The sequence below is a fragment of the Hippocampus guttulatus genome, chromosome 8 (assembly GCF_054856545.1).
Source record: "Hippocampus guttulatus isolate MCC_2025c chromosome 8, RoL_Hgut_1.0, whole genome shotgun sequence".
Lineage (NCBI taxonomy): Eukaryota > Metazoa > Chordata > Actinopteri > Syngnathiformes > Syngnathidae > Hippocampus > Hippocampus guttulatus.
Genome location: NC_141268.1, coordinates 21,866,447 through 21,883,258, shown reverse-complemented (window position 1 = coordinate 21,883,258; position 16,812 = coordinate 21,866,447). Strand labels below are relative to the sequence as shown.

The 16,812-nt window shown below is 43.7% G+C and overlaps 3 protein-coding genes across 4 annotated transcripts; all 3 read right to left on the bottom strand.

The window, feature by feature from the left end:
• Nucleotides 1-563: 563 nt before the first annotated feature.
• Nucleotides 564-6,753, bottom strand: mybl2b (MYB proto-oncogene like 2b). 2 transcript variants are annotated; one of them, XM_086118879.1, is made up of 15 exons: nucleotides 6,531-6,753; nucleotides 5,260-5,356; nucleotides 5,090-5,161; nucleotides 4,898-4,990; nucleotides 4,604-4,824; nucleotides 4,383-4,512; nucleotides 4,209-4,283; nucleotides 3,883-4,086; nucleotides 3,238-3,504; nucleotides 3,012-3,154; nucleotides 2,838-2,937; nucleotides 2,045-2,155; nucleotides 1,332-1,439; nucleotides 1,105-1,233; nucleotides 564-993 (listed from the first exon to the last, which is right to left on the bottom strand). In XM_086118879.1, the coding sequence occupies exons 1-15, from the start codon at nucleotides 6,548-6,550 to the stop codon at nucleotides 865-867; spliced, it is 1,899 nt and encodes a 632-aa protein (XP_085975005.1). In that variant the 5' UTR covers nucleotides 6,551-6,753; the 3' UTR covers nucleotides 564-864. The 2 variants fall into 2 exon arrangements, with proteins under 2 accessions (XP_085975005.1, XP_085975006.1); XM_086118880.1 differs by having other exon boundaries at nucleotides 3,012-3,130.
• An 885-nt stretch (nucleotides 6,754-7,638) lies between these two features.
• Nucleotides 7,639-11,956, bottom strand: ift52 (intraflagellar transport 52 homolog (Chlamydomonas)). Its single transcript, XM_086118691.1, has 13 exons — nucleotides 11,118-11,956; nucleotides 10,948-11,035; nucleotides 10,661-10,790; nucleotides 10,484-10,559; nucleotides 10,325-10,396; nucleotides 10,094-10,220; nucleotides 9,928-10,011; nucleotides 9,725-9,793; nucleotides 9,489-9,643; nucleotides 9,318-9,405; nucleotides 8,047-8,155; nucleotides 7,816-7,961; nucleotides 7,639-7,743 (listed from the first exon to the last, which is right to left on the bottom strand). The coding sequence occupies exons 1-13, from the start codon at nucleotides 11,234-11,236 to the stop codon at nucleotides 7,699-7,701; spliced, it is 1,308 nt and encodes a 435-aa protein (XP_085974817.1). The 5' UTR covers nucleotides 11,237-11,956; the 3' UTR covers nucleotides 7,639-7,698.
• A 2,020-nt stretch (nucleotides 11,957-13,976) lies between these two features.
• acot8 (acyl-CoA thioesterase 8) lies at nucleotides 13,977-16,561 on the bottom strand. Its single transcript, XM_086117840.1, has 6 exons — nucleotides 16,375-16,561; nucleotides 16,027-16,163; nucleotides 15,437-15,662; nucleotides 14,979-15,136; nucleotides 14,674-14,865; nucleotides 13,977-14,504 (listed from the first exon to the last, which is right to left on the bottom strand). Exons 1-6 carry the CDS (start codon nucleotides 16,554-16,556, stop codon nucleotides 14,386-14,388), a joined length of 1,014 nt encoding a protein of 337 aa, XP_085973966.1. The 5' UTR covers nucleotides 16,557-16,561; the 3' UTR covers nucleotides 13,977-14,385.
• Between the last annotated feature and the right edge of the window lie 251 nt (nucleotides 16,562-16,812).

Sequence of the window (16,812 nt, the reverse complement as noted above, 5' to 3'; positions counted from 1 at the left end):
TCAGATTTATTCTTCACTTAAATGTACCAATGCATCATTGTTGATGAAGCGCTGTACTTTGCCAACTTGTGAATTAAATAAAGAAGGAGAGAAAGACACGTTTTAAAACTCTGAATATTTTTGCGGGGGGGGGGGGGGGGGGGGGTTATGAGCTTTTATGATCTGAAAGGAATATTGGAGTTTGCATGTTCTCCCCAGGCCTGCGTGCATTTTCTCCGGGTACTCCGGTTTCCTCCCATATTCCAAAGATGTGCATGACAGGCTGACTGAACACTCTGAATTGTCCCTAGGTGTGAGTGTGGGCGTGGATGGCTGTTCGTCTCTGTGTGCCCTGCAACTGGCTGGCAACCGATTCAGGGTGTCCCCCGTCTACTGCCCGGAGAGAGCTGGGATAGGCTCCAGCACCCCCCCCCCCCCCCGCCACCCTAGCGAGGATAAAGCGGTTCGGAAAATGAATGAAACCTATGTGTACCAATGAAGAAAAAAAATGAGACACATGCACACATTTGCATTGTAAAATAATTTTCATTGATTGCAAAATAATCCAGGCATGATTATCCTAGTTGAATGCTCAACTATTTATTTACAAAGTTGTTTGACTGCAATTATAATGAAATGCAATTATATTGATTTCAAGCCTTAAAATGGCCTTTAGAATTCGACAAAATCTAAAAGCATTTACATCTCAATGTGTTCCTGCAGAAGTTTTCGATTTAAGCTATCATGTAAACATGCAGACGACTCGTAAGTTGTTCCAACATGTTATCACATTTACAAGGCGCATACAGTACTTTTCTTCAAACGCAAACAACAGAACCTTCTGCTGTGTTTGTGTAACAACTTGGTACAAAGGTGCAAATAGTCTCAGGACAAGACCAGAGCTCTGTTTGGAGTCCGCGATGTTAAGGAGCGCAGGAAGCGCCTTGCTTTCTCCGTCATAATGAGCTGATCTTTTGTTTGCCCGCATGCAACCGCCTCCCATTCTTTGGACATCTAGCGAGAAAGAAAAGGATGGCAAACGCATTAGGCGACATCAGATACTTTTCCAAGGGGAGACAAAAAACAATGACAACAAAACATCAGTTAACTGAAGATGAAACTTGCCGGAATTGGGGGCACCGCACTGGGAAAGATAGCACTGTCACTTGGCCCCAAAAGGAATCCCTGATCCAAAATATTTTCATGGGTTTTACGACAACAAGAGGCGCTCTCGGCAACCGACAACGGTTCTTCCTGCGAGCAAACAAAAAACATGAATGAATTATGCATAAGGCAAAAAGAATTGCAGGATAATAGCATGGGGGGGGGGGGGGTTTCTTTGCAGTAGTCACCTTGATGCAATGTTTGGCTTCGGTCTTAGATTTGCGTTTGGACTTGGGCATCACTTGGCAGTCATCAAGTGCCAATGACTTCCGGACTTTCTTCATCGGAGGGCGATGCTGGGAACAACATCCAATCAACAAGTCCAAATGATGAATTCAGTTTTCTGCCTGGGTTAAAGATGTCTGAGAAAGAAGCCCGGTCTAAAGCCTTGCAGGAAATAAGGCCAAGACAAATCAGTTCAAAGCAAGAATCTGAGCCATGACCTGCACATATTCACTGTTTTTCGAAAAATCTTTGTGTGAGGAAGTAAAAATAGAGAGCACCGTATCATTGGGATGCGGCTACGGTCTGAAAGCAATCGCATTCAAATTCATGTCAAATCTGAGTCAGCACACACCCGACGCCGGTGAAATTGCCTGCAGTTTTTCTAGTAGCTTTTGCTGACATTTCTTTTCTGAACGTTTTGTACTAATACTGAATGCTATTTGGAACCGTCTTGACTCGAAGCATTCAGTGTTAGCACAAAAACCTGAGGCCTCTGCGGGTAAGCAAAAATACAATTTCGCGAACAGCTTACGACAGCACCCGGACTTTAGTCAACACGAATTGGAACGCAACGATAGTGGCAAGCCCCAGGTTATTTGGAAAAGTGCATTTGGCTCTCTAACAAAATCACATAAAATCCAACAAAGGTCCGTATATGAGAGCATCAAACAGTTACCACTGCTTTGCGTCTTTGCTCAGGAACAGCTGGAAGTTGAACCGCCAAGTCAATACCCACATCTCTCAGGATCACTTCATTAATGTCGTCCTCGAGGTTCGGAGTCTGAGGCTGAGACAACAGAAGAGAAATCTTTCTACAGTGCGTGATATGTTGGCCAGGCTGGAAATTGGCCATTTGTAAATTGCTTGTACTCATAGGTCATATCCCAAATTAAACAAACCACTCGGCTGAATGCAATAGCAACACAGTGACATACTCACGGACGCCCGGACCTAATTACAAATATTAACTCATTTTGAATTTGAAGCCTGCGACACGTTCCAGAAAAAGTCGCGACAAGAACATATTTACCAGGGTGTTACATCAACTGTCCTTGCGGTAACGCTCAATAAGAGTTTGGAAACTGAGGACACTAATTAGTGAATCTTGGTCGGTGGAATTCTTTCCCATTCTTGCTTGATGTACAACTTCAGTCGCGCCGCAGTCCAGGGTCCCTGTTGTCATGTTTTGTGCGCCACACGCTTTCAATGGGAGACAGGTCTGGACTACTGGCAGGACATTCTAGTGCTCGCACTTTTTTTTTTTTTTTTTTTTTGCTACGAAGCCGTGCTGTTGTAACACGTACAGAATGTGGTTTGGCTTTGCTTTGCTGAAATAAGCATGGGGCATCCATGAAAAAGACTGCGCTTAGATGGCAGCACATGTTGCCCCAAAAATGTCAAAATGTCCCCATATGGATCTTGGAACAGCTTTCAGTTGACATTGCGGTCACCCAGAGACGTAACCTCACCAGGGGTTGCAGAGGGCCGTATTTCTCCAGGGCATTTTTGAATGGTGTTGGCGTACGTGGCATCGTGCAAAGCTCGGACTTGTGGTTGGGTGTAACAAACCTACACAAAGACAAACTGTGAATACTTGACACAAAGAAATAGCAGACAGTAGGTCACCAGATGTGAGGACTCACGCAGAGTTTTCCTTTCGATTGATCGGGGTCTTGTCTCTCTGCAGAGGTGTGGTGACGATGGCTTTCTGGCTGCACACCGGGGTGGATGTGAGCGATGGGTTCTCCAGGTCATGAGTGTCCTGCTTCGTCCACATGTTCAGGAACTGAGGCAACGTTTGGAAATGAAGACGCACGCGTTGACTTTCGCGGACCACAGAAGCGACGTAGCCAGAGGAAGATGACTCACTTGAGAGGGTGAAAAGGGCAAAATCTTGACTGGTGTGCTCTTTGGCGTCATTAAGCTATTATCATCAGGAGACAAGCGTCTCCGACTTCGATGACTCAATATGGACGGAGGCGTGATGCCTCCGGGAGAGATGGGTATGAGTTCGCCTCTGCTGCCTTTGCTTAACTCCTGCAGGGCGCTGCCTTCAAGACGGAACTGGTGGCGTTCTGGGCTGTGGCTCTCTTCAGGTAAGTCGAATGCTGCAAAGTTACACCAGCCGTCGGGGTCCTATCAAACAAAAGAAGCATTTTGCGCCCAAAATTTGATGAACAGTATCTATCACGCTGTGCAAAGGTCCAAAGTCGGTGCTAAATTGAAATGATGCCTTGCTCCAGACTGGCCTAATTCTCCTGGGTGATTCTTTGTGGAAATCAGTTTTGTATTTATTTGTTGATTACTCTTACCCGCTATGTATGAATTCTGATTTCAAAATGACTAATCTAAATTCAAAGGCTGAAATAAATGTGAAACGGCAACAAGTGCGATGTCAAAGGTGTCTGCCCTAAATAACAAAAGTCAAACTTCATCACGGGGGTATTTGAAGCCCTGTACTTCCAACGCGGTGCTCAAATGCGGGCGCTCTGCTTGGATGTTAAGTTTTCCTACCCCATCCACCATGTCCAGGACCTCCCTCAGGATGGGCCCCGCAGGGGAGAGAAATCCAGAGTGGTCCACAACCCAGCTCGTGGAATTCATCTCTCCTGCGTTGTCCCCTTCTGACAGAAGACTTGCCGTGTCCTTTGGAGAGGGCACAACCCGGGAAGGACCTGCCTCGTCGTCACCATTGACGGTGGTTAAGTCTGACATTTCCTGCAAGGCGTGAAGGCAAAAACATTTTTGCGCACTGACAGTGCACTGCAGACTGACTTTGTGGAATGACAGACGTAATTCGGAATGAACTCATGCGACAGCCATGAAATGCGAGTGCTTACTGGGGTGTGCGTTTCCTGCTCTGAATCCGGGTCAGCGTGATCTTGAGAGGAAGTGGGCATCTCCATCATCAAAATCTTAACATAAGGAGGGTACAGTCGTGAATATCCTGCATATAAATGTGTAATAACGTATTCGTTACACCGAGCACGTGACGACTTAAGAAAACACCTCACCTGCATATCTTTCACATGGGCGAGCAGCTCTTCAAGCTCGCTTGGTTTAAAATCCTGTCTTGAGTAAAAGCCCATTTCGACTTTGCGCTTAATTGTTGAGTTCCAGTGATTCTTGACGGCGTTATCGGTCCTGTTTGATAACAATCCCGCAGAGGATGTCAACGCGCCTCTGAAAAACGGCAGCAATTTCAAAACCGCCCAGCACGGCAAAGTTACGGTACCTTCCCGGCAAGAGCTTTGCGATCTCAGCCCAGCGATTTCCAAGGACGCAGTGAGCCTTATAGATGACGAGGTCCTCCTCAGCTGTCCACGAAGACTTCTTCACGCTGGGGTTGAGGTGGTTGTGCCAGCGCTCCCGACACTGCTTCCCGACCCTGCCCTTCAGATGCTTGGCGACGACACTCCATTGTTTGTTACCGTAGAGATTGACAAGCTCTATGACCTGAGGAACACAAAGCATGGAATGTGACCTGCGAGTATCTTTCCGTCAAACGGGGAACCAAATAACAACCTACCTTGTCATCTTCTTCTTTTGTCCAAGGGCCTTTAATTAGGTCGGGATCCAAAACCTTAAGCCAGCGGTGTTGACATTGGTTTTCGGTGCGATTCTAAACATGAAAGAACCCAAGTCATTCAGATATCAATAGAACCTCGCACACATTGGTTAAATAGTCTCTCTGGTTGAAAGAATATTAAAAACAACTCACTGGTATATGGGTGGCGACATTCTTCCAGTCATTCTGTCCAAGTTTTTGAACCAGTGCCTTTAGCTTGTCATCCTGTAGGTGATCAAGAATATTTCGTCTCACTAAAGACTCCTAAATTCTGCAACATGATGCGAATGTATTCAAAGAATATCAACGTTGTGTCACATCACCTCCTCTTGTGTCCACTTTACTTTCACTTTGCCACCATCTCTCTGCTCTGCAACATCCGAATCGGTGTCAGGATGCTGGCTCTCCTCCCCCTCCTCACTAAAAATAAATAATAATAATAATAATTCATTCATTCATTCATTCATTAAACAGCACTTTAAGAACGCCGCCGTGAAACAAAGCGCTGCATATAAATACAAATTGAACACAAGACAATTGAGCAGAACATAATTTTGAAACACACAAATAAACCTTATAGAACACCAAAAGACAGCAGAAGAGAGCAGAAATCACAGCTTCAGAATCTTAAGAAGTTCTGTGTGCAAGGTAGGATCTCGGTCAATCCACAGAGCGACTACTTACAATATGCCCACAAGGAGCTGTAACCGAGCCAATAAGATATTGTGGCCAACACTGCACTTGGATGTCAATGAAAACTCTGAATAAAGCGAACTCTCTGCTTGGCAGCTTTTTAAAATCAGAGTTGAATAGCTCAAGTATGTCATGTTTATCCAGGAATGCTTTGAACTGCTCGACTTTTTTTTCCAGGATATTTGACATGAGAGGTAACTTTTGAAATTGGTCTAACATTTCCTTGCATAATACAAATAATGCCAGGTTTCTTAAGCAAGTATTGCACCGCCTCATGTTTAATAATTGGGAAATAACACCAGGTTGCTCTATTACGTCGAAAAACATTAAAAAGTGAGAAAGGCCAGAGTCCTAAGGAGAGTCTGGTGGCTTCATCTGGCCCAAATCTTCTGAGAACATCAAAGAAATGGCTCAAACACAGTTCAGAGGGGGCAATGGCAATAAAGGGTGGAAAAGTCGTGCGGATGGGGAAAAAAATACATTAACTTGTTTGATTTCGCTAGCTCGGAAACAAACATAACTCGTTTGATTTCGCTAGCTCGATTACATTTAGATACATTTCTTGTCAGCGGTTAAATTATGACTGCTCATTAAGGAGTCGGCGTGGAGGCTAAAATTCGGATTACAGTATTTGGTTCCGTCAACCCACAGAAGAACTCCGAAGGAAAAGCAGGAAATGTGCAACGCTGGAGCCTGTTGGTTCGTGCAGGTCCGGCCGGGAAGGGAAAGGCGGCATACACCGCAGTGACTGAGGTCAAATATGCTCCAACAGAAGCCAACGAATCCGGAAGGAGTCAATCCGATGCCTTATTTGTAACGTCCACGCGTACAATTTGTCGGAGTCAAAGAAATAGTGTCGACTATATACAGTTCATTTCAATAACAACGATCGGCTTCTTACCCGCGCGGCCACCAGGACATTTCCCCCCTTTTCTTCAGTTGTTGTCGATCCGACGGCTTGTCCCGCTGCCCTTACACGTCATGTGCAAAAAAAAAAAAAGGGTTTGGGATGCACTGCTTTTATGAAGTGACCAGATGTTGATTTTGTTTCCAGGCTTGGTGCTGGTTTGCGCAAATCTGTAGCACCGAGACAGCTAACAGATCCCCGCGCGCGCGCACCCGCCCGCCTGTCTTGTCTCTCCGCGCTCCTGGATTTCTATCTCGCGCCCTTCCGGAGACGTTGAACGGATGGTGACGTCATGCGCAGTACATATGCGCGCCGACGCAATGTCGTCCAACGTTAGATGTTTACTATTCCCATTTTATAATAACACTAGTAGCATGGAGCTGTCAACCTGTGGATTTTGCATCACTAACCTGCGTTAATACCGGATTTCTCAAAAAAAAATATTGGAACATGTGATAATCTCTTGATTTTTGCTGAAGACGGATAACTTTTGGGTTGGACAGCAACAACTCAACTGTATTTATAGAGCATTTATAGAGTCCGCAGACCTGAGGCAACAGATAAATATGATCCAAAAGTTCAACACAAAAGGGCTTATGGAAATCAACAATTACTTTGAAATTGATAATACAGTACTGTACAGTATTGTTTGCATTTTAATGTACATAGAATATTATGGTAAAAAAAAAAGTGCCTTTTGTAGGGCGGCATGGTGGACGACTATTTAGCACGACGGCCTGACAGTGCAGAGGTGCGAGGTTGGATTCCGGCTCTGGCCTTCTTGTGTGGAGTTTGCACGTTCTCCTCGTGCCTGCATGGGTTTTCTTTGGGTACTCTGGTTTCCTCCCACATTACAAAAACATGCATGGCGGGTTAATGGAACACTCGAAATTGTCCATAGATGTGATTGTGAGTGCGGATGGTTGTTCATCTCTGTGTGCCCTGCGATTAGCTGGCAACCAGTTCAGGATGTACCCCGCTTACTCCCTGGAGAGCGCTGGGCTTCAGCAAGCCCGCGATCCTTGTGAGGAAAATGGATGGATGGATTGATGGACGGATGGACGATGCTTCTTGAGGTCAACAACAAATACGCCAACATTAGTAGAGTAATTGATCGTGTTTATTAAAAAATTCGGGAACATTCAAAGTAATTTTGATGCAGTCAAGAAGGGGTGAACCGTGGTCCCTCAGTGTTGACATCATGTTCCTGAAAGACAACAACTTATAATTAGTTGAGTACTTAAATGTACAGTACGTGTCCTTTTCTAAGTGCTCGCACTTGATTGAGTTTCTTGAACTCTGCAACTTGGAAGAAAATGTGCTCCAATATGTGCTTCGCATCCCTTTGATCTTTGTCCAACTTGGGAGTCACGCCCAGGATTTCACCACATTTCCTTATGTAAAACTCAAGGTCGTCATCCGTGCCTGTAAGCAGAGCCAGGTAAGAATGTCAGCATTATTCCTTTAAGCATCGGCTGTCCATCCTTTTTAGTTGAAAGACCAAACTTGCATTTATTGGTGAGCTGCGCGAGGCGCACTTTCTCAGAAGAGAACGCTTCATCTAAATCAAACAGGTCCAGCGTTGGTGGGGACAAATCGCTCAAGATTGGAGGAAAGACCTGGAGGGTGGATAAAAATAAATGTTTTGAATCTGCTGCCGTGGTCAACGCGTTATACGACATAACTCACTTCAGAGGAAATGAACTTGCTCTTATAAATTTTTCAGTTTTATTCTGTCATTTAATGAAGATCGACGTAATCAAAGTGCACACTCAAACTATGCAAGAATCGCATAGGCAGCCAATTCCATAAAATTAATTTGAAGGAATGAAAAGTGGCTTGGGGTTAGACTGGAGCATGAGCAGTACCAGTGTAGCCTTGATATTTCTTTGGTGTGAAAGCGCTATACAAACAAAGAAGCAGTTGTCCTTTTTAATCACCTTGGGGTGGTCACGTTTAACCAGCAAATGGACTCATTTCACATCCATGCGTTTGACATGCAGACACAAACGCGCTGTTGTTAGACAATTGTTGATGTTACCAATGTGCTAATTAGTTACGGCGCTGTGCCTTCTGAGTGGCTGTAAAGTACCAGTTTGTGCACACTCGTCTGTAAACACGGGTCACTGCAGCAAATAATTTGAGCATCAGCACACTGAACAGAGACCTATAATTGCACGGCTATTGTGCATTGTGTCTGATGAATGAGCAAGCCCGAGATCAAGAAAGTGGAAAAAGTGAGGCTTGCATAACTGTGGATCGAAGAATCAATCCACAGCGACCACACCTTAACTGATAGACGCTGAAAATGAGGGATCCTAACTTAACAGGGCATATATGAGGAGGCAAGGATTGTCATAATGGTTAAAAACTGTTCAGATGAGGGATTTTATTCAAGTATATATTGAATTATTGAAAGGGAAGTGAACCCCAAAATGTTCTTGACAATAATATCTTTTTTGCAGCCCTGCTCGACTGAATACAACATTCAGATTATTTTGCCACTTGCAGTCGACTCGCAGTCGACACTTTCTGTCAACTTCAGTTGTGAAGTGGCAAAATGGCCTCACCCTGAGATGGCTAAAAACCGGATGGACCTGCTTCACTCACATCCCACAAACGCAAAAAGAATCAAGACGCAGTGGTTAGACAAGCGGAGGCGCACAGAAAATATTCCTGTAAAGAAAATTTGGGGGGTTGACTTCCCCTTTCAGTCATGAAATACAACTTCAGTGTCATTGATCCACGGCGGTTTTTGAAAGATGCAGCGCAGGTACTTACGGCAGGTTGCAACTGAGGCAGGGGGGTCTCAAACTGAGGTGCGATCAGCTGAAGTGGCTCATCTTTGACGTTAAGATGCTTATACACGCTGTGGAAAACAGGGCACCCATCAGGCAAAGACCGAAAGAAGTCTGCAGTGCCGTAATGCTCCCAAACACATTCCGATTTTACCTGAGCACTTGGGGTAAAGTATCTGTCGACAGACTGAAAAACGAAACATCCAGAAGAGAAGTGAAGTCCCTGGGGTTTTCGTCGCCCTCTTGGAAGTACTGCGTGAGCTGTTCTGACAAACAGCCAATGTGTGGCAACATGGTGTAATCTGTGATCTAGATCGGAGACAAAGCAGCAGTTTTCAACGCCCTTCTTGTCATGTCACGGTCTTTTCCCACTGAATTGCACAGACTCACCTCTGGGTCTTCCGCATCAATCTGATTCAACTGAATATTATCCGTCATGAGCCACTGGAGAACGACACCCTGGAGTGAGACAGTAACACGGCATAACACCGCTTGTAATCTTTCTCCCGGAGATGTGGGTGAGGAGTTTGAGTGCGGCCAATAGTGGAGGCTGCTCTTTTGAGGATACGTGGGACGCACGCAACCATACTCACCAGGATTTTACTGTTCTCCTCCTTGTCTATGAACTGATCGCTGAACATGTGGCAGGAACCAACTACGACCAATCTGCCCGTCCCCTGAAGACATGAAACATCACATCAATGGCACACTGTCAGTATTTTTCGTACTGGGTACACAATGACGATTTAGAGTGCTGACCTTTCCTTGATAGAAGGCCACGACAGGCCGGTGGAGGGGGAAGCAGATGGAGCCAGTTGAAAGAACAGCCACAGCCGGCTTCATCACATTCAGTGTGGCACCGTACGGGTACACAAATGACAGAGCCCTTGCGTGAATACAGAAATGCTCAGTTTGATTTGATCCACTTATTTTCAAGGTAAAATGGAGCATTCGACTGAAAAGAATTCTATCGGAAAATAAATCCTTTACTGTGTGTTATTTCCAACATTGTCATCTTCAGCCATTCCTGGCATTGTTTTGCCAGCAGCCCGGCTGATCTCCCTAAACAAGAATGATGCCGATGTCGTGAGTTGAAATAAATAAAGCTGATATTGACAACATTCATTTGCATATTCAAACACAGCACACCTGTTCAGTACACCGTCAGACACAAGTGCTTCCTTCGGATGATAGTACTTGTAGTACCTGGTCCGGAAAACAGCATCTGTCGTATGGCAAATCGACAAAACCACACCTCAGTAGCTATGACATCAACAGACAAGTGACAATTGCAACAGTGACAAATAAGAATATATTTATATGCACCATTATTAACCATAATTCCAAACTCTTCCAGGAGAAAGTTGATGTTTGTGTCAAATTTCTTTTCTCCTCCTTCCCCAAGCATGACCAGGATATTGCCTCCATCATCCAGGTAGTGTTTCAGTACTTCCAGCTTAAAGACAACAAGACAACAGGAGTAGGACATCCTGTCTATGCATATCAAGCAACAACTATATTACTATTTTAAATCTTTTCTACTATCCCTCCCCCCACAACAGAACATTGTTTACTCTGTTATCAATGACCAATTTTTCATTTGATAATCTAACCTCTGATGCTGTAAACTTCTCTCTCGGGCCTGTAGTTATCCACAACTTCACACCCTTCACTTTGTCGGATGACAACTCTTCCTTCATACTGCAAGAGTCATTTATCAGAGAAAAGAGTTTATTTCCAGCCAGTAGTTTTATACAGAAGACAAAAAGCCTGCCACACCAACCTTTGGATTTTCCACTGAGTCCTAATGTGCTTCTGTATGGATTTGTATCCATTGCTGGTGGTAAACAACTCTCTTTTTGAGGCGTTGAAGACAACAGTATTGTGCTGTTCCTTCTCCATGATAAATACAAGATTCAACCACTATGCATTCGCTATGTGAGAATCTATTTATCTACGAGTAAATATCGATCAGCAAAACCTGTATTGCTATATGGGATGTATCAAGTTAGCACGTTAATCCGCCAGAGAAGGTTAAACTTTTTCTTTGTTTGGATTGTTTTCGTAAACATTCCGCAAGGAAAAAAAGCAGGCAAAAGCTTCAGGTTGAAAAAATAGATTTGTTAAGCGGAAATGTCAAACATTATTAGCTTAGAGGCTGATAAGTTAGCATACGTTAGCTCTCGATGCTCCTCACCGATGTGTCTACGCAATTATACAACCATCATTATCAACACAGCGACGATACAGTTTCGTTCACGCCAACGCGTGAATAATTGGTAAATGTAGATATCCAAAATAGTTGATTGTTTCGAGTCAACTGTGGGGGAAACCGGTTACCATGTACGCTATTAGCTTAGCAACCGCTTCTTCTTCGTCGTCGTCTCATGTCGGTTGTTGTCAGATGCCATCGACACTTTTCAGCCAAAATAAAACACAAAACGCACGAACGTAAAGCAGAAAACGAGCCAAAATCACAATCTGTCTAAGAGCGTATAACACGCCACATCTTCAGACAGCGAAAGAATAACTAAAAACCGTCTCTCCATAGACTGTTGTGCATGTAATTTCCCAAATAGCCAACCCAGATTGTTTACCCCCTGGTCGTCTCTGGGCTTCCGTACAACAGTGGTACGCTACTAAGTAAAAACATGAACGCTGCACAAACGAATGTTTGAAGTATGTAAAATACATTTCAGCCTATTTTCCTAAGAATATTTGCTAATGTGTACTCTTTAAACTGACTAACTAACAAATGAATACATAACGGTCATTCCATACAGTTAATATAACATTTTGAATAAAATACATAGAATTGGAGGGCATTTTCAGTACCCCATCAAATATGAAATGATTAATGCCTAAAATGTAAAACTTAATGCGCTTGGGGACATGTCCCTATAAAAAAAAAAAAAATCAAACGTTGCCCATATGTGATTCCTCTCTGCTGATTATAGAAAGCACGCCATTTCCGTTCCCTCTTCATGGCACACTTTATAAAATAAGATTTGAATCAGCCTTTTGTATGATTTTGTTGATATGTGTTGTTCTTGACCAAACGAGCATGTACTCATGAGCGAAAAAATATTAGCATTGATGTGCAACCCTGTTACTTGCAAACATTATTGTAACACAAAAATCAAATTAGGATTCAAATATGGATGGTTTTTCTTATGCCTGTGCAACAGCTAAAACATGACAAATTAAATACCGAACGAATAAAAAAAGGTGCACGTGAGGAAGAAAACTACATTGTTTTTGTTTTCACAAATACATACTGTATATTAAAAATGAATGGCCTTTTTCCAAATGTGAAATGTGGAATGGGCCATGTTCTCCACCCCCTCGTGATGGCTTGCTCTGCTTCCAGCTGGGTCAATTAGCAAATATCCTCACCAGTTTAAAAACCACCCGAGGTTCGTATCGCACTCTCTCACTGGCTGCCAAGGAGGACAAATGGAAAAATCACTTCTTCCTAAAGGTAAGACTGACAGCTTTGTCCACCATAAACGGAATCGGTCTATCCAGAGATTTCACTTTTTTTCCTCCTCTCTTCCCCCCCCTTCATTTTAGATTTGAGCAGTTTTGACTACTTTTCACCATCGGAGCTTGATCGAAGGTTCTTTGGGGAACAGAGTGTGCCTTCTACTTTGTCACTGGGCCAAATGTCAAAATCAAGCGTTTCATTTGATTGTTTAGTTGATGGCTCTGAAGTCAAACCTTTGATCAAGACCTCTCTCAGCACGTCGACTGATCCAGCATCTCTGTCTCAGTCATGTTTCCCCAATGACTTGAACAGCCACGAGTTGGAAAATTGTCGCCTGTTATTGCCATTACAGGGCAATTCATCCACTCCCTACATCCTCTTGCATAAGCGAGAAAAGGCTCATTTTGACCAGTCCTACGGTGACCTTACTGCCTCGCGAATGTCTTTGGATGTGTCCGTGATTAAACCGGACAGCAGTAGCCCGCAACTTCGGACCGAGTCGAGCCCTTTGGAGCTGTGGAGTCCAAAACTGCAATCTGGACCACATTCAAGACCAGAAGTTTCTCCTTGATCTGATGCACTCCTTTATGTCTACAAATTGTGATGGAGAAATTAAGATTTTTAAACAAGTGGTAATAAAAGTTTCTATTTGCTTGAGTTGATTATGAATCGTCTTTAAAAAAAAAAAAATACTGATGCCACCCCTTTTTTTCATTTCAATTTGAATAAGCATGGACAATTTTGTCAACTTTTATCTGAGGTTCAAAACCTCTCTTTAAACTGATCTATTATTACAGGGTATCAAAAACAAGACTGCTGCGTTAAGGTTAACCTTTCAATGTGTTGCAGCACTGAAAAGGGTGCTCAAATCTTGAACTATAAAAAGCTGTCTGGGTGTTGACTTTTTACTTCAAGGGAACAAAAAAAAAATCAGACGAGGCCTCACTAATGATGCAACTTTGAAGGTATAGTGTTCAATGTGCATCCCTTTGCATTTTTTTTGTCCAATGAACACTACTATTGTGCTACATTCCACTGCAGTCATCGCCTGGACCTACGTGCAGAACCATTTAAAATTGCTGTTTTGTCATTTTAAAGCTGTTAAGATTTGTAGGCACAACTTGCCTCGCCGAGGAAGTTCAATTTCAAACATACTTGTAATAGGATTTCATTTATTTCTGCCTTTCAGAACTGGAGAACAACATAAGTCAGCGGGCGTTATGCAGTGTTAAACTCATTGACAAGTACAATGAACGTGATGAAAATCAAGTCTGAAATCTGCCAAATGTGGTACAAAGAGAAACGCATTGTCCCATCTCAAATCTTATCTTTTGGGAGCCCCTGATGAACACTTATTTTACAATGTTTTCATGTCTGAGATTAGTTTCTATCGTAAACTTTCCAACTCGATACTTGTGATACGTTAATGTCCTACTAAACTTGATGGAATCAAAATCTACATTTATTGTGTGGAAATAAAAGTATAAGTGCATCAAAAAACCTCATAGTTTTTATAAGATAAATAAAAATAAATACAACTTTGAAAACCGTGCGGGAGAGGCACCTATAGTTTGCTCCGCTCAGTAACTTCTTTGACTCTGAGGACGCCTTCCTGCGAACAAGAGGCAGCCAGCGTGCCGTCTCTTCTCCACAGTCTGCCCTGAACCAGTCCTCGACTGCCCCCTGTGTGACCACAAGTTTAAAATATACCTAAGTATGGTGTCCTGAACACAAGTCCGTAACATAGATTAAAGCACTGCGGCAACATTTATGACGAAAAGGGAATGCAGTTGTGTCTTCTCAAACACATCTGGGGAGCAGTTGGATGGAAAGCAATCATGAAGATGCTGACCTGCCCATGGACTCTCGCACTCGTACAACATCCACTCATCGCTGCGGAAAGTGCTGTGGAACCACATGGCGTGGTCCAGCGAGGCGGAGAACTTGACCCTGAAGTTGGGGTAAGGCAGGATTGCAGTCGCCAGAGAGGCAAAATCTGACACGTAGGCAGCCACGCAGCAATGCAACTTCATGTTGCCTTCACCTGTGCAAGAAGACACAAATGAAGTGCAAGGCAGTTCCCTTTCAATTCACCGAACATCGCAATTGCTTTGGTCATCATCACCACCATCGTCAAACCGGTGAAGACAACTTTACCAATGTATCCTTTGGCTCGCACCCAGTAGAGTTTCTTTGGTTCTTCCACAGCTTGCCTGGAAAACTGTGGCGGGTTGACTGGCTTAATCTCAATAGGCACTTCAATTGCCAGCAGTTTGTTAAGACCCTGTTTTAAATTTTCAGCCAGGCCTGGTTTACTGCAAGAGTCAATTGGACAAATCAGACGATAAATCAAACTTATTTCCTGCAAAATATATATATACACAACAGTGAGGCTACATTCACATTTTGCGAGCAATTTCAAGACTGCAAACTCAAATGTAGGTCATGTAATCTAATGCCAGCTAAAGAGTTGGGAAAAACAATAACGACATGCACCTTTTGCATTTTAACTCAATTGTAGCTTTGTGTGACACATTGATTTGGAGACACTTCACACAGGACCTTCCGGAAATCGCTTTTTCAAAAAAACGTGGATTTGTACTGACGTTTTCTACCTGAGATAAAGCTGGATGAGTTCCTCCGCAGTAAGGAGCTCTTCAGGCTTCGGGACCACTGGCATAGTGAACTGGTGTTGCAATGGGCTTGGCTGTAACGTTTGGAAGGATGCTTGGCAGATCAGTATAGGCTGCCCGTGCTGGATCGCCTTCACAGACCGCACTGTAAAACTGTGACCATCCCTTGTGCGGTCTACCTGGTACAATACTGGTACCTCAGGGTCTCCTAACATAAAACACAAGAGGTCAGCTGGGAGCGAACTCTAAGTGTCTCAATTGAACAAAGAATACAAAGATGAAAAAAATAGAAATATGTCATCCGCTCTGGTTTTAATAGTTTTATTCATTCATGCCAAATAATATGCTCGACAGAATGTTCAGCCTTTAACTGGCAATTCTTGATGGCTCTAAACTCAGATAAGCACAGCAGAACACGGTTGGATGGAACATAATACGTAATTCTGATCACCTTCTGAGTCACGTGTTTTTGAAACGTGAATGAGTACATTAAAAAAAAAAAACGTAACAAAAAATAAAAATCCAAACCGCATCATGCCTTGCAGTGTGAACGTAGCCAGGTGACATCTTACCTGCTCGTACAAAGTAGCAGTGGAGGGAATGGACGTTCAGATCATCACTGACAGACTTGGCAGCAGCAACGAGTGCTTGACCGATGATTTGTCCCCCAAATAAACGCTGAGTCTGGGGCACCCAGTGATGTGTCCCCCTGAGGAGGGGAGGAAGAACATTTCAACCGAAATACTGTGAAGTCATTTAACATGTTTCAAGGCAAGCCGTTTGAGCACGTATTCAACAGTACTACAAGTGCGCTGAATGAACTGCATGCATGCAGCACTTATTGAGGTGGCATGTTCACTTCCGGCTACACTGACTCAAGAGCTGTCAACGTACGACGTACTGGCCCACAGCTAAGCTACCTGTACAGGTCTTCGTCGAGCTTCTCCACGTTTAAAATGCTGGTAATAAGCACGCTTCGAAGATCCTGGTTGTATTCAGGCGCAGGACTCCCAGATTTTGTGTTTTCATCTTCAGAGGACTGCTTTGAAGTGGCTCTTGTAGAATCAGTAGTAGATGAACGATCAACTTCTTCTTCCGCCATGTTAATCGACATCACTTCCGCCTGTGACGCAGGTCCAGGTTAATTTTGGCTGCATTCAAATAGGCTTGCCGTGAATCCTTGCGCAGCCACTTGCGTCGCACACTGCAGGTTAAATAATTATTATTTTTTTGCCCGTACGTGTCTTGTGTGTGCGACTGCTGGGGTTTTTTTCATGCAACGTGAAGAGTCAAATTAAAATTTGTTCAAATCCAACCCGAGCCTCTTTCGTGTGTAAATTGGATCTGTATCCAACGCA

Excerpts from the sequence above, each read along its gene's own strand:
- mybl2b (XM_086118879.1), bottom strand. The coding sequence starts at position 6,550 with ATGTCCTGGTGGCCGCGCGG. Across the intron at positions 1,440-2,044 it reads AGCAAAGACGCAAAGCAGTG|CATCGCCCTCCGATGAAGAA; the intron begins GTAACTGTTTGA and ends TGTTGTTCCCAG. Across the intron at positions 994-1,104 it reads GTGCGGTGCCCCCAATTCCG|ATGTCCAAAGAATGGGAGGC; the intron begins GCAAGTTTCATC and ends CTTTCTCGCTAG.
- ift52 (XM_086118691.1), bottom strand. The coding sequence starts at position 11,236 with ATGGAGAAGGAACAGCACAATACTGTTGTCTTCAACGCCTCAAAAAGA. Across the intron at positions 10,791-10,947 it reads AGAAGTTTACAGCATCAGAG|CTGGAAGTACTGAAACACTA; the intron begins GTTAGATTATCA and ends GTTGTCTTTAAG. Across the intron at positions 10,012-10,093 it reads TGGCCTTCTATCAAGGAAAG|GGGACGGGCAGATTGGTCGT; the intron begins GTCAGCACTCTA and ends TCATGTCTTCAG.
- acot8 (XM_086117840.1), bottom strand. The coding sequence starts at position 16,556 with ATGGCGGAAGAAGAAGTTGATCGTTCATCTACTACTGATTCTACAAGA. Across the intron at positions 15,137-15,436 it reads CTCATCCAGCTTTATCTCAG|TAAACCAGGCCTGGCTGAAA; the intron begins GTAGAAAACGTC and ends TGACTCTTGCAG. Across the intron at positions 14,505-14,673 it reads GTGCGAGAGTCCATGGGCAG|GGGGCAGTCGAGGACTGGTT; the intron begins GTCAGCATCTTC and ends GTGGTCACACAG.